This window comes from Blennius ocellaris (genome assembly GCF_963422515.1).
Source record: "Blennius ocellaris genome assembly, chromosome: 10".
Lineage (NCBI taxonomy): Eukaryota > Metazoa > Chordata > Actinopteri > Blenniiformes > Blenniidae > Blennius > Blennius ocellaris.
In genome coordinates this window covers 13256393-13272567 of record NC_137659.1, presented here as the reverse complement: position 1 = coordinate 13272567, position 16175 = coordinate 13256393, and the positions used below count along the sequence as shown (strand labels likewise).

Genomic DNA, 16175 nt, shown 5'->3' with positions numbered 1-16175 from the left:
CCACCCTAATCATTTTTCTTTTATTATTAATGGAACATTGTCTCAGTTTTGGTAAAACCTAACTGTTAAGTTCCTGTCATAATTCACGACTGACAAGACAGTATGTTCGTGTGGGAGTTCCAGTTCGGACAAGACTGTTTCATCTGAGTTTAATGTATTAATTAATTTATTGACACTTGTTATTACATTTTGGATTTGTACAAAAAGGCTCAGCGGTTGAGTAAATAAAGCTTGATTGTAAACATTGTTTTGTTTTCTTGTACAAACAGGAGACAGTTACTTCAACACACATACAAGGAAAAATACAAGACATGTGATCAGCTTCTGTTTAAGTAAATACTAAACCTTTGTTCCATTCAGTCAGTTTGGCTCAAATGGTTTGTTTCTATGTACAAAGTTTCACTGCTTCCTTGAAATCAACTTCTCTTGACACTCACTTCATAAGGAAGCCATTTTCAAAGAATAACAGACAACATTCCCAGGATTGAAGGGCTGGATTGCTGGCGTCCCGTCTGGGCTGCACCGTGTTGCGGGTCTCTGGCTGAGCGTTCTAGCTCCTCCAGTGTTGCTGTGCGGTCTAGAAGAGGCTGTCCACGTCTCCCATCTCCACAAACACGGTCTTGAGCTGGGAGTAGTACTCGACGGTCACCTGGCCGTTCTCCCGCCCTATGCCTAGTCATCAGATGAGGCAGAGCACGATGCTGTCGTTAGGCTTGTGTTTACGTAATTCAGTGCAAACAGATTTGTGTCGTGTGAATGTCATTCCAACAGCACAGCTAGAATAGATCAACGCGTTTTTTTTTCTGCCGACTCCGATCCTACAAGGTCACACCTGACATCTTGAAGCCTCCAAACGGCACTTCCACGGGAGTGATGTTGTAGTTGTTGATGAAACAGGAGCCTGCTTTGAGCTGCTCAACCACTCGATGGGCTCGCTTCACATCTCTTCAAAAAAAACAAAAAACAACGTAATTTAGTCACATAACATTACTTAACAGTGTTTCCTTTTTTGTTAACCAACCTGGTAAAAACACCTGCAGCCAGACCCATTGTGGTGTTGTTGGCTCTGTGTAGGACTTCCTCCTCCGTCTCAAAGGATAACACGGACATGACCGGACCAAAGATCTCCTCCTTCACGCAGGTCATTTCGTCTCTGCAGTCACCTGTGGCACCGGAAAGCCAATTCAGATGAGCTCATCACCGTTCGGATCGAGACGACTTCCATGAAATAGTTCCTATTATGAACTGACAACATGGTGCCAGAAGGTTCCTCACCGAGTACACAGGGAGTCATGTAGTATCCACCTCGGAGTTTGGGGTCTGAAGGGACATACGGTTCTCCCCCACACAGCACCGTGGCTCCCTAACCACAGTGGAGTTCAAATTAAAGTCAAAACTGAATCTGTAGCAGGCAAACATGCTCTTTAGGCGATGCGAAAGCCGGCGCACCTCTTGTTTTGCCTGCTCGACAAACGCCAGCACTTTGTTGAGGTGTGGTCGGCTGACCAGCGCCCCCATCCTGGTGCTCTCCAACAGGGGGTCCCCGATTTCAATGGCTCTGGTCCTTGTCACCACCTCCCTCACAAACTCAGGCAGGATATCTTTCTGAACAAACACTCTTGTGCCGTTGCTGCAGACCTGCAAAAACCGGCAAACATCAGTCAAACGCCGGATGAAAGTTATGGAATGATATTCAGAGCAGGACACGACACCTGGCCTTGAGAGAGGAAGTTGGCCATGAGGGCTCCCTTCACAGCGTTCTCCAGATCACTGTCCTGGAAGATGAGCAATGGAGATTTCCCCCCGAGCTCCAAAGTCACCGGTTTCACTCCTTTCGACGCCATCTCCATAATCTGAAGGTAAAGAATGATGCGGGAGGATATTCAATAAAGAAATCGTCGCGTCTCAGATCGGGACAGAGCCTGTTCTGCCACAGACCTTCTGTCCGGTGGGTACACTGCCAGTGAAGGAGACTTTAGCCACATCGGGATGGTGACAGAGTAAACTGCCTGTCTCCTGGCCGCCCTGCACCACATTCAGCAGCCCCTCAGGAGCTCCGGCCTGCGTAAAGATCTCTGCCAGCATGACGGCCGTCACAGGGGTCACCGGGGATGGTTTAAACACCATGGAGTTGCCTTTGGAGAAAAACGTCTAAATTAATAACTCCCCAAAACACAAAGACATTAGTGGGCAGCAGTCCACATTTCAGATTCTAAACTCATATACTGTTGGTCACATCATTTACAAATTGTGAGGAACTGTGTGAAAACCAAACTGATAAAACTGAAATCTGTGCAGTGGTGCCCTCTATTGGTTGAAAGAGATGAAGCATGGGGTCTGAGAGCAGCTTGTACTTCTTCAATGGGGTATGTGTTTCATTGCCGTTGCTCACGTGCATAAATAAATCTAGGTGGTTGCATATCTTCTCTACTGTTGAAGAAGAAATCCCTACCACAGGCCAGGGCCGGAGCAGACTTCCATGCAACTATCTGAAAGGGATAATTCCAAGCCCCGATGCCGACACAGACTCCCAGGGCCTCCCTGCGCGTGTAAGCAAATGATCCTCCAGGCAACTGCACATGCTGGCCTTGGCAAAGGAAAACCAGCAGGAAAAAGGTATAGATGTTATTACAAATCAGCATTTCCACAACAACAATATATGTAACATTCACTGTGAAATTCCAATAATTTGTGTCGTTACATAAACTAACGGTTTATTTTCCTATGAAAGGTTCCTTTAAAGTCTATGACTTATCCATAATTTATGATATTAAGAAAAGCTTCTCTGACCTAAACATATGAAAGCTTGACCAACCTGCCATAGTGCTGGCCAGTCCTGCATAGTACTCGATACACAGTCTTGCTGAGTCCACGTCCAGACGGGCTTCCGTGATGGACTTCCCATTATTCACCACTTCCAGTTCAGCGATCTCCTCTCTCCTGCTCTGCGCATTAAAAGCAAACACAATAACTCGTAACTGTATAGAAAGAGCACTGAATGAATCTCAACCTTGTGCTGTGACATAGCGCGTTTGTCTGCTGAAACACACTTAATATATAGTTCTAATTCATTTCTGCCACTTGAAATCTTGTGTTCTCGCTCGTTTAACACACCTCAATCATATGAGCAGCTTCGATCATGATTCTTGCCCTCTCCATCCCCGACATTTTGCTCCAGTGACCAAAGGCTGAATTGGCAGCCCGCACAGCTTGATCCACCTCTGCGGCGCCACACTGCTCCAGCTGGCATAAGACAAGCCCTGCAAAGTGAAAAAAGAAAATGATTGTCCAAACAGATGAGTAATCCGGTTTAATACACAAATCAACAGGTAACATGATGACAGGATTAAGGAAGTGACTGGAGAGCCACACACACACACTCTCTATATTTCTTGTCAAGAGATAAGAAAAGTGATGATGACATAGGAAGTCTGCATGATACACATGCACAAAGCGCCTTAAATTAGACTAAACTCTAAATCTTGCGACTGTTTAGATGTTGCCATCTCGCTGCACGAGGAAGAGGCTCGCCGTGAGAAGTTTGAGCTAAACAAAACATTTACTTCAATGTTTTTCAGTCTGAATTGAAGTCAAACCACAGGATCGAAACTGCACCAATTAAAGTGCTGAATGCCATTGATGTGAGCAATGACACATGTAGAGTTTCAGTTTGTTTGAATGTTTTTCAGTATTTTAATTGCTTAAGATTTTTAATTGCCTTGCTACAGCACATTTCCTTTATTTCCTTGTGAAGCAGTGTAAAGTGCCTTGTGTCTGAATGGTGGTATAGAAAGAAATTTGTCTCGCCTTGCAAAACATTTATTTTCTCCAATCTGGTAAAACTCCATTTAAAGTAAAGGAGATCACACCTACAGTTAAATATGACCAGTATATTTCATTTAAGTCTCAAACATCTGAGCTCATAAGACATGAAAACCAAACTTTTTGTATCTCAAAACAATACTTCATCCTAATAGCTGTTTTTATTTGTTCATAAAAAAAACTAAACTTTTTACATAAGACAGAAAGCAGGATGATTACTGAATATTGGAGGTGAGGCTTATTGAAGTTATATATATATATATATATATATATATATATATATATTATTAGTATAATCTATGTTTTCCCTTTATTTGTATGTGTTTGTATACCATGGTTTTGACACGTTTGGAAAACAATAATAATAATAAATAAAATAGACAACAATTATTACAATTACAACAATTAAAATGAAGGTTACAACAGATTTTTTTTGATATCATGATTGTTGGAGATGCACCTATACATAAAACGGAAAGTAACTTTTCTGAAAACAATTATTTTGCGGAAAGACAAGAAAGTATCTAACAACTCGCGTAAAAAACCCGTTTTCTCAGACACACTAAAAAGCAGCTGCGATCAAAGTCCACGCAAACACACGTACCCAATAACGTCAACAGAGGGACGAACTTATTTACCGGTTGAAGGTTCGTAAACATTCTCCTTGTTGTTTTTCTGGCCTTCTCTTCGCTTTCCAGCCCAGAAGTTGAGCGGCTCCGTGATCCTCACCGAGCCCGACGACAAGCTCCGGACCGCGGGCGGGAGAGAGCGGTGGACGGCGGCCAGCCTCCGGAGCATATTAACGTAACACTCCGAGTTCCACTGTTGACCCAGATCACTGCAGTTTGGCTTCGTTTAAAGACAACCGAGACAAGTTTTATTCGTCGTGACATTTTGTTTCGTATTGACATGAGTGTGAACATCTTGCATCATGCGTGTTAAACTCACCCGAAATAAGCGTTCACATCAAACACGGTTGTAATGTAAAGTTGTGGATCCACACGTTACGTCGTTGGCTGTCAAACCCAACGTTTTATCGAAAGTTGCAGCGCGAGGCGGGACAAATAATCTACGACAGTTCCCGAAAGGCAGCGGAAAGATCCCGAGCACCCTATTGGAGGACTGGACTGTCAATCACAGAAATATCGTTAATAAAACCCATTGCTTTGAAAATAAACAATTTAAATGTCCATTATGTATGTGCGACTGTGAACCAGCGTTATGTGACATCCAAATACAAATTACGTATAAATATAAAATAGGTGTAAAGTTGAGTTTGGCGTTAAAGGGGCGGGGCTTCGCCACAAAGACTTTCCGCCTCGGGCGCTCGCGCCGCACACTGCAAGCATGGCCGGCGACACTGAGACACATCTCAGGGACCGCAGCGACAATACCACCGTTATTCGACAACCTTTCCTCATCGGTGTCTCCGGAGGCACCGCCAGCGGCAAGGTTGGCACTCCCGTTGATGTTTTTGATGATTTCCGCGCGGTGACACTGGCCTCATTTTGAGTAAGACCCCGGGCCGCGGGTCGCTCGAGGCAGCCGGCTGCTCGTTGACCGCGTGGCTCCGGCGTCTCTCGGCGGAAGTTTGATTGACAGCTCTCTCATCTGTTCAACCACAGAGCACCGCTAGATGCTGCTTTAGCTTCCCACTGTCTGTGGTGCTGAACTCGGCCTGCTCTATATCTTCCTTTTTAGTCATTTTAAGGCTCGCGTCAACCGGAGAGCTTTGTTAGCTTTTTCTTTCTTAGCCACCGAGCTAGTGGTGAATTCCATCACATGCTAGCGGTCCCGGATGGGCTAAGACAATAGCTGGTGCTAACCCGTCTCTAATCGCGTTATGTGTTTGTAAACACGAATGCCCCATATTCTTTTCCTCGCCTTTAACCTCCCCCTCATATCCACACGTTATGTACGCGACACGGTAAATATATACAATATCAGAGATAGCGTCAGCTCAGATGAAATGTCTGTTTGCTTGACCTGGGACGAACCGCCATCGTTAAATAACGTTAACCTACATTTTGCTGCTTTGAATTGAACCGAACGGAGGCGCCCGCGGGAAATTCTACCTGCGGGGGGGGGCATACACCCGTTTTCAGCCAGTACTACGGTAAAAACACATTAATAATTGAAAGCAGGCATTTATAAACACATATTAGATTTATTTCAATGTTATTTTATTTTAATCCACGTTAGCATCCACAGCGCTCCAGACAGTCCTGGCCAACATTTGTGCTTCAGATTTTGATGAATTACGGCGTAAGTCGCTTCTCCATCACGAGTCTGACGTGAAACAGTCGTGTAAAGCTGCGTTTTGGTGGAAATCGTCCCACCTTGCTCAAGTCAGCCGTGGGCCGTGTGATCGGAGGCTGCGGAGGCAGTGCAGAGGAGACGTGGCTCTTTTTTTTTTTCCAAAGACGTCACTGGCTTTCTTTGTCATGACTCCACCAAGTGCAAATGCTGCCAGAAACACGGCATTACCGGGATTAGCCCAATAAGTGCAACATCCTCAGAGGAATATTGATTTGTCCAAACTTTTTTTTTTTTTTTTTTTTTTTTTTTTTTTTTAAATCTCTATGCACATACTTCTCCATGAAAGTGAGGCAGGGTCTGTATTGTTGTTGGCTCCTCCCTTCAACTTTGTCCTATACATGGTGTGACTGGCATTCAGCCCGTGTTTTGTTTCCAGTATAGAGACTGGAAGTGACCCAGGTCCTGCACTCAACTGGTCAGATCACTGTTCAGTGTGGTATTGATGGACCCCCCCACGCACACACACCCTCACTGTAGCTGTATTGTGATGCTAATTCTGAAAACATACAATAGACCAACATGCTTATCCAAGCTTCAGGCACAGTTTTGCTTTCCCCATTAACTAAACTAAACATAATTTATGATTCCTTTTTTCCACATTTATCTATCCTATTTCTGGCATGTGGTGGGAAGCCACATTGGGGGTGTGCTCAGTGAAGCTGATGGGGTATTATGTTAATGGTGTATTTGTCTTTGAAAAGAGAGACATTTAAAACAGTCATCTAATGCAGTTGATTGTCTTGTAAGCCTTGATGGGGTTGGTCATGGGTGTGTTCAGAGTCCTATTGACTTGCAGCTCACTCGGTTGATAGAACCTGCCATCCCAAAAGGAGTACAGCAGAACCTTTTTGTGTGTGTGTGTGTGTGTGGGGGGGGGGTGTCGCACACAATGGTGTGTTGGGCTGCTGAGGATTGCCCACTCAGCATTGGGCATGAAACTGCTACAGTTGGGAGGTCATCAAGGACAAAGGTGTCGAGGTGAAGGGCAGTTTGACTGGTGGATTGCTGACTTCATAATAGTGTGAACTTTTCCTCAGCTCTGGAGCATTTTTGAGTCTTTAGTATTTTGGACATGTGCTTATAGACATTTCTTTTATCCGTCCAGTCGTCGGTATGCGAGAAGATCATGGAGCTACTGGGGCAGAACAAGATTGACCACCACCAGCGGCAGGTGGCGATCCTCAGCCAGGACAGTTTCTACAAGGTGCTGACTCCAGAGCAGAAAGCCAAGGCGCTGAAAGGCCAATTCAACTTTGACCATCCAGGTATGGTAACTAAAAGATTCCACGGCACAGACCCAGCCTGTTTGCAAAGTCAGATGTACAGGCACCTGACATGTGTAGCCTGTAATATCATGGATCTTGCTCATATTGTGTTCGGAATGAAATGCTAATTGATTCACATATTTTACTATTGCTCTAACCCTCTTGTGAGCAAATGTACGACTGTTAGGGACACTCTGCAGAAAGCACAAGGCTTAAGATCAAAGAATATTTATTGCAAAAGAGATTTCATTAGCGACCTATTTTGGGACCTTGCTGCCACTTTGATTGTTTATTCAGGGTTTTTGGCACAGGCAAACAGTTCAAACACTACTTATGGAGCATGGCTTTGCCCCCCTCTTGCTCCTGCTTCCTTTTTCGGCTGATAGGAAATCCCCACAGTCAGCAAGCGTTTCTCGGAGGCAGCTGCTCTCAAGTTCAGACTGAAGCAAACACCTGTTCTACAAAAGGGATTCCTGAATTACCAAACGTGCAGCATGAGTCCCATGTGCCTGCCGAGCTAGTGGAACCAGTATTAAAACGAATGTCGTAGCCTAAAGAGCACGTTTGAGCGTGTTGTCTTTCTTGTCCTCAGATGCCTTTGACAATGAGCTGGTCCTGCAGACGCTCAGGCTGATACTCCAGGGAAAGACTGTCCAGATCCCTGTTTATGACTTTGTTACTCATTCCAGGCAAGTATTTCTATCCATTTCCTTCTCCCAGGCACTCAGTCTAGTTATTCATTATTGTAAAATGGCTTATTCTGGGATGATTGTGTACTTAGTTTAAACATTTGCAACAGAGGTAATTTTATTGCGTGTATGTTTGTGCTGCAGGAAGGATGAGTTTGTTACAGTTTATCCGGCCGATGTGGTCCTTTTTGAGGGAATCCTCATGTTCTACTCTCAAGAGATCAGAGATCTGTTCCAGATGAAGTTGTTTGTAGACACTGATCCGGACACGCGGCTGTCACGTCGAGGTGTGTCCATGCGTTGTGCTCGATGCATCACATGTCTTGGCATTTAAATGTTGACTTGAGAAAGTTTTGTTTCAGAAAATGGACTTCTTGTCTGGACTGAGACGTTTACTCTTTGTCTGCTTTCTTCAGTTCTCAGGGACATCGGTGAGCGCGGTCGAGAGCTGGAACAGGTTCTGGCTCAGTACATCACTTTTGTGAAACCGGCCTTTGAGGAGTTCTGTTTACCAGTAAGAGATTTTATTTTAAAATTTTTGCAATAAAATAACATGTCTGTGTAAAAAGTATTGGTACTGTCGTACTGAGCTAAGGATCTTTTTTCAAACTGTATTCGGTGCACGTGTAATTTATTTACAAACTTGAGAAATGCATGTCAACAAAACTTTTTTTATTCCCCCCCAAGTAACAGTATTAGTCGTTACGACTGGGGTAGTAACCTGCTTGCATTTAGCTTTTTCTATATGGCATTGTTTGACATTAATTCTATTTCTACTAGACAAAGAAATATGCAGATGTGATTATTCCACGAGGAGCAGACAACCTTGGTGAGTTTCTTTTTGCCCGAACTGCATCCTCAATGTGAAAGAAAGCCCAGATTTGTTATGCAGATTCTGTGCTACTTGTAACATTTAAAAATTCTGTGACATTAAAATTTTGTTGAGCCGTTTTTTTTTGTGTGTGATTTTGTTCCTTCTTACTTTGAATGAATCGCTTGGATATTGGAGTCATTGTTCAGGGATTTGTGATGCTAGGAAAGATTTTCTTGTGGAACAGTTTCTTGTTTTCCAGTAGTTTCTGGAAAGCAAGTTTTTAGGTCAATGTTCACACAATAACTGGGCTGATGGCAGCATTGTGCTTTGGCAGCTATAGAAAAATGGCAGCTGATCCAGAATTTTTTTTTTTAAACGACCCTCTCCAACAGTTTTCACTGACCCCGTGTGTCACACGTCTGTGTTTTTGCAGTGGCCATAAACTTGATAGTCCAGCACATCCAAGACATTCTGAACGGCGGACCCAACAAGCGCCACAGCGGCTGCATGAACGGCCACAGCACTCCTCGGCAGCGGCGGACCTCTGAATCCAGCAGCCGGCCTCATTGACCTCGTCGCACCTCTCTTCACAGAGCGGAGAGGGGTGTGGGGGGGTCGTGCTGTAAATAAATGCCTGTCGGCATCGCTGTATTTAAAAAAAAAAAAAAAAAAAAAAAGAGGAAAAAGAAATTGCAAAAAGAAATGCCTTTTATTATTTTGATGACTGCTCGTTATTAATTTTCCTTGTAATTGTTAAACTTGGATTTAGTTTTGTGAGCAGGTTAAACATAAATTTTTGCTTTTGTGGGTTAACGATCCCACACATTTTCCTCCCATATTGCATTTTTTTTTTAAATGTATCCCCTGCTGCTTTGTGGAAAATTTAATGCCGAAAACAAATAAAAGAGGGGAAACCTTTTTACTTATGACTGATAAAACTTGAACCCCAAATACCTGGGGAGTCTAATAAATGTTTAGGACGGTGTCCAAATGAGAAGGATGTTGATTAAAGAAGGAATAAACGAATGGCACTCCGTTTGTAGTGACAATCTGGGAACTGTTTCCTCCCATTGTTTTCAGTGTTGATGTTCGCTCAGTGTGTCGTTCAACTCCAATGCATGGCATTAGAAGTCTGTTTACTGCAAATAGTTTCCACTGCATTGTTTCTGTATGAGAACAGCACGAGAACAAACAATTCTCAGTATCGCATTCTTAATGACTTTGAATGCTGGGAATTTGAACAGACTGTAAACCAACCATATAGAGTTCCATTATGAGATGTGTCCCTTTATAATTGAATTGTGAGGACTGAAGTATTCCTGGTTTTGGCTTTTTTTTTTTTTTTGTATGAAAAAGTATTTTGAATTGTCAGCCAGGTGTGGAAATCGTTGGGTGTGACTTTACTCGTGTGCACTGCAAATGCGAGCAATGACATTTGCAAATCAGCCTTGTTGATTTCAAGGTGACATACACAGACACTCAGGTTGATGACACCCCCTCCACTTGAAATGCCTGACAAAAGATGTGACGGGAGGTGTTCATCTCTGCAGCAATATCACTTCCCCCTCCACTTGCGTGGCCATTAACTACTGGACGACCCACCGCAATGCCTCTGCGAAACTGCCTCAGGTTGACATTTCTGCTCAGCATTCACCCTACAAACTGATTTGTTTTGAGGTTACAATAAAAACCGTCGAATCACGTTTTGTATGCCACATCCTGTGTCTGTATAGTGCAATTGAATGAATGATTTGTACCAAAATATTTCTACTGGTATGGCTGTTTAATCGATTACGTGTGATTTGTAATTGAACTCAGTTGATGGTCAATAAACTGAAGTAAATGTTCAGACTGTTGGGTGGTCTCTCACAATGGAAACGTCTTGTTTGGCTTTTGTGGTGGAAATCCGGGGGGGGGGTGTCCCGACTCGTGTTATTTGACAAAATGATTAACTGTTCCACACCTCAACATATATTTTAAGGAAACAGAATCTTAACCAGAATATAATAGCTGGAAGCACTCATCGATTTTAAACATCAATAATACATGTATAACTACAAAGATTACATCTTCCCCCTCATAATGGTTTCGTCCGTCATGCAACCGCTGCACGTAATGAGATGTAAAAAAAACATGAAACCGCTTCAGTGAAGAAATATTTCACTAGTTTTCCTTTAAATCCAGACATATAAAGGAGTATAAATAGAATACTTCCGATTCTGATGTCAAAGAGAACAAGTGTGTGCAATAGCTCAAATGGATTTTGCACATCACTCACTTATTATCTCTGTTTCTTCATGTCTATTGAATCTTTTGTATACACTTACACTTCATATTCCACTGTTCATCACATCGTTTATTTTTAAGTTGCACAACCAGATGGGGAATTACTCCACTTGTTTTGACAGATAATATACTATGATAATGTACTTATTTTTTTGGTAAAATATTTGGTTTCATCGTGTGGGTTTCTTCATCAAAGGACTTCTGCCTCAAAACACCCGGAAAAGAAATATACAAATACCCCAAAATAAAATATAAAAACAATAACCTTGGTTGGATCCGCCATAGTCTCCCCACTAGATGGCACAATCTCCTCATTAAACTATGTACACTAGCTTACTCTAATTTTACTCAGACAGGAGGTGCAAAGGACACAAGAGTCTGAGGAAAGGCCTTCTCTAGTCTAATTGTCCCAGGAAGCTGCTTCATTCAACCCCCACTGCTTGCATGTGTTACTCCAAGTTAACTGCCATGACATGTGCTTAAAATACTTTGGCGGCCTGATGTCACCTCGAAACCATAAGTTCAAACATACACTGTTCCAACATGTGAACGCCCCAGTGCATGTCATCCTGCTATATCTGGGATAGATAGAGCGTCCAGTTGTCAAGATCATGTCAGGACCTACTGTGTAATTGGAACAAATGAGCAGTTTGTGAACATGTCAGTAAACTTTAGAGTCTGCCTCTTTGTCAGGTTCAGATTAGACTCACAGCACTGCTTATTTGAGGAAGAAGGTGTTACATGGGCCACCAAAATGTACAAACATAACAGCTACATTCAGTCTTATTCAGAAATAAGCCACTTTAAAATACAATGTCTATACAGCAGGATGAATCACACGACCAGTTTCTGATGGCAGCTGTTTCTCAACTAGTGATACCTCTGGCATCGTTCCCACTGTTGTGATCAGACCCAAATTATATTAAAATGAGAAAACTGGGACAGGAAAAACTGAAATACTGGCTTTTACTTACTAACAAAAGATGGGTGTCGATAAAAAAAAGATAAAATACACAAGGTAAACAGAACAATCAAGTTGGATACATCAAGCCTGAAAGACAAACAATTTAGATTCAAGTAGGCCTACTAAATCTCAAGTGAAACATAATGCCAGTGAGTAAAAAGAGATGTCTTCAGCTTGGAAGAAACAGGTTGACAAGGATAGCTTTATTTGTCATTACATGCCTCATAAACCAAAATTACATGTGCTGCTCACTTTGTGCATCAATAAAAAGTACACAAATTATCTATCTATCTATCTATCTATCTATCTATCTATCTATCTATCTATCTATCTATCTATCTATCTATCTATCTATCTATCTATCTATCTATCTATCTATCCTAACCCGTCAGTGTGTGAAGCCAATTTTCCGAGGCGTCCTGAATGCAGCAGAAACGTCAGCAGTGCAGCGTCAACATGGTGGTAAGTAAACTTGCAGCATGTCTCCTTGTATCTGTGGGTTCAAAAGGATCATTCTGCTCAGTTTTGTTTCAACTCTCTTGATTTTTCCATTCATGGCAGAAATTCGGGCTTCAGTTCAAGGCCACGCTGGAGAACGTCACCAAAGTGAGGCCACTGGGCGACGATTTCCGCTGGTTCCTGAAGGTAGCATAGCTCTCATGCTAACATGCTACTTTTATATTTATCTCCTTATTTCAGTCAAGCTTCTTCTTTTTTTTTTTAACTCCCTGTTTGTGTGCGGTAGTGTTCACCGTGTCCGTCGTATTTATTACTGACATTGAAGTGAAAATTACACTTTTATCTGCCACCTAACTAACACAACTGTACAGATTGTGTTGACATAGTTCATTCACAGTTATTGCAGTTTAATATGCAATAATACAGTACGAGTAAATAGCCACAGATAAAGACAGTACTGATAGTTTATTATATAATGTATGATTATTATATTTGCAAGCTACATCTAAAATCGATGCTCTTAAGAGGTCTTGTTGGAAAGCCACATTGATATATGAATTGTACTGGATTTATTCTGGCCCGGAGATTTGAGGGCTTTACATGTCATCCCCCTCTCTGCATGTTTTTTCCTTCATGTAATCCAGAGTCCTTCATACACATACACATACACATACCGGGGCAATACGTTTTATGGTCATGGACTTAAAAGATCTCGTTTGACTAGGAGGAGCATAAAGTTATCAGATTACTGCTGCCAAATAGTATTGAATAGTCAGTGTGTGTCCTTTTGGTGTAACAGTGCTTCTTCAGACAATCATATATTCTTATGTTTGTATTTTCTTCGATATTTTAATGTGGAACTGAACAACTCAGTTGTTTACGTCATCTCTATATTCCTTCAGTCTTTAAAAACTCTTTATCAGTTTAACACTCTAAAATAAAAAAATGTTTTTAGTATTACTTTGGACGTATAATTGTTCACTGTTTTGTCTTTCTCCCTTCTAATTTAGCTGAAATGTGGGAACTGTGGTGAGATCCCAGATAAATGGCAGTATGTGACTCTCATGGTGAGGATGAAAACCTATTTTTTGATTATGAAACTGTCCTTATGAATAAATGTGATGGTGCATGCAACATCCTACTTGTTTTGTTTCCTCAGGAGAGCGTGCCACTAAAAGGAGGGAGAGGCAGTGCCAGCATGGTACAGAAATGTAAACTTTGTGCCAGGGAGAATTCCATCGGTGGGTCGCAATATGGGCTTTGAATCTTCACTCATTTATTATCTCTCTTCTCTCGGTGTGTCTAATAGGACGTTTTCCTTACAGATATCCTTGCAGACACAATCACACCTTATAATGTAAGTGAAGATTCAACCTATTCGCACAAGACTGTCTTCAGTACTACATTATTGCACTATTGGCTGTTTAAAAAAAGGAGACCACGGTGATCCGGAGACATTAAAGTACAGATGATTTGAGTGGTATAACGACAGCTTGCCAGTTCTAGTGATGTTTGCATCACTGGTATTCTGATAAAAGAGTTTTGTTTTTTTTCCACTTTATCTCCCCCAGTACTTTGTTGAATGAAAACGTTTTTGTTTTTGGAATTTTTTACTACTCATGTCTGCTCGGTTGAAGGCCGAAGACAACGAGAACTTCAAGACGATGGTGCAGTTTGAGTGTCGAGGTCTGGAACCCGTCGACTTCCAGCCGCAGGTGAGGATCATTTTGTGCACGTTGCCTTCAAAGCACAGTGTACGGGTTCTGCCTCACATCTTTCACAATTTTTTGTTCTGTGGTGGAATCAAAGCAAATCTGGATTTTTGCTGAAGTCCTTTACACAATATGGGCCCCCAAAGACATTGTTAAATATTTCAATTTGGAAATTTTTGGCAATCAAAACTGAACTCAGAATTTTAGGGAGGTTGATCCATAAATAATAGCTCAATATCCTGAATGCAATCCCCAAATATATAAAGTTACATTGAATTTGACTCAGGTAATGTTGTCCAAACTTGAAGAACTCAAGTACTTAGTTACTTTTTCCACAACTACGTTTTTAAGAGTGTGTAACTCGAGGTGTTTAGCGCTTTCACGTTTCCTTGTTCGCTCCTCCAGGCTGGTTTTGCTGCAGAAGGAGAGGAGTCCGGAACACAATTTCCTGAAATTACTCTACTAGAAAAGGTGAGTGGAGTAGAAAATCTTAAATGTTGTTTCACATGCAAACGGTCATTTCTTGCAGTTTTTCCACTACAAACAGAATTATATTGATGATGACTGAGTTGTATGAAGTTTTTTTTCTCATCAGCAGATAATCCATTCAGTGGATTTTGTTTTTCGTGTCGGGGATCGCCTCACAGTGGCTGTCGGTAGTGATCCGAACGGTGTTAATTTTCATTTGAATCATTTCAGGACTGGACGGACTACGATGAGAAAGTGAATGAGTCTGTGGGGATTTACGAGGTCACACACCGGTTCATTAAGTGCTGAACTTCGGAGGCGGTCCACAAATGAACACTACTGCTAGATATCCTGTTGCCTGGTAACGATGATGCTTCAGATCAGAGGATGAGGAGGTTTGGTGATGATGAAAGACAGAATACGCGGATTAACACAGCTGGCTGTCCATATAGGTGTGTTATGTGGATGGAAGAACATTCTCAATAAACAGGGCCTTTTTTTCTTTGCCTCAATAAAATCCAAACGTCACTATGTTGTGTTGACAGGTCTGTTTGATTTCAATGTCTGATTTACAATATTTCTTTGGATGATGCCTTCCATTACTGATCCATTGGAGTGGCTTCACGCATGTTTTGTCACTCTGCTACAAATAGCTCATTGTAAGGCTCATGCACAGTTTGATTATGTGACAGTTCCTTGAGATTATAAAATTGCAGGACTGAAGAAATCTTCAAAGACCTGACTGGAAAACACTGGTTATAGTTTATTTAAAGGACTATACAAGACCTAGTTTACCAAGTATTTGAGTTTCAGATGGGAACAATGCAGTAATATATATATATATATATATATATATATATATATATATATATATATATATGAGGTTGGGGCCAAATATATATATTTGGCCCTAACCTCAATTTGATTTGATGCTCTTGCAGTTTTTTTTTATGTCGGCTGTCATTAACCCCCTGGCTTATTCAGATCTGTAACAGCAAGCTTTCAACAATGTCCAGTCTGTCTGAAAATTAAAAGTGCATTGGAAATACAAGGGGCAATTAAAACAGGAGAAAGGGGAGTAAAGGATTTAAAATAGAGCTCGTAAAATGCATTTAGAATAGTGGGAAATGTATATTACAAAGAGACTCTAACACCAACAAGCCATGTGCAGGGGATCATACAGAAAATATGTTTCTGGGCATTTTACATTTTTTTTTGACAATTCTTTGTTTTGAAAATCGATTTAAATTATTTATTGGCAACAAAAAAGGAACATGAGATGATCCACCAGTTGCGCTCTGCTGTGCGGCCTCCTGGGAACTAGATGGCGCTGTACACACGTTGACTGTTATTTCTGGAGAGAAGAAGAGCAGCTGG

At 41.8% G+C, this 16175-nt stretch overlaps 3 protein-coding genes across 4 annotated transcripts; 2 read left to right on the top strand and 1 right to left on the bottom strand.

Moving 5' to 3' along the window:
* Positions 1-103: 103 nt before the first annotated feature.
* On the bottom strand, positions 104-4845 carry aldh9a1b (aldehyde dehydrogenase 9 family, member A1b). Of its 2 annotated transcripts, none has more exons than XM_080503684.1 (12): positions 4771-4845; positions 4461-4671; positions 3115-3260; positions 2816-2945; positions 2453-2587; positions 1939-2135; positions 1713-1853; positions 1450-1638; positions 1276-1363; positions 1022-1163; positions 833-945; positions 104-672 (listed from the first exon to the last, which is right to left on the bottom strand). In XM_080503684.1, the coding sequence occupies exons 2-12, from the start codon at positions 4618-4620 to the stop codon at positions 578-580; spliced, it is 1536 nt and encodes a 511-aa protein (XP_080359810.1). In that variant the 5' UTR covers positions 4621-4671; positions 4771-4845; the 3' UTR covers positions 104-577. The 2 variants fall into 2 exon arrangements, with proteins under 2 accessions (XP_080359810.1, XP_080359811.1); XM_080503685.1 differs by having other exon boundaries at positions 4461-4644; positions 4771-4820.
* Positions 4846-5166: 321 nt separating this feature from the next.
* On the top strand, positions 5167-10739 carry uck2b (uridine-cytidine kinase 2b). Its single transcript, XM_080503907.1, has 7 exons — positions 5167-5274; positions 7247-7406; positions 7999-8099; positions 8244-8382; positions 8512-8609; positions 8876-8924; positions 9343-10739. The coding sequence occupies exons 1-7, from the start codon at positions 5170-5172 to the stop codon at positions 9477-9479; spliced, it is 789 nt and encodes a 262-aa protein (XP_080360033.1). The 5' UTR covers positions 5167-5169; the 3' UTR covers positions 9480-10739.
* A 1866-nt stretch (positions 10740-12605) lies between these two features.
* On the top strand, positions 12606-15315 carry czib (CXXC motif containing zinc binding protein). The gene is made up of 8 exons (XM_080504158.1): positions 12606-12621; positions 12721-12804; positions 13629-13685; positions 13778-13859; positions 13944-13975; positions 14256-14333; positions 14736-14801; positions 15030-15315. Exons 1-8 carry the CDS (start codon positions 12616-12618, stop codon positions 15105-15107), a joined length of 483 nt encoding a protein of 160 aa, XP_080360284.1. The 5' UTR covers positions 12606-12615; the 3' UTR covers positions 15108-15315.
* Positions 15316-16175: the final 860 nt, after the last annotated feature.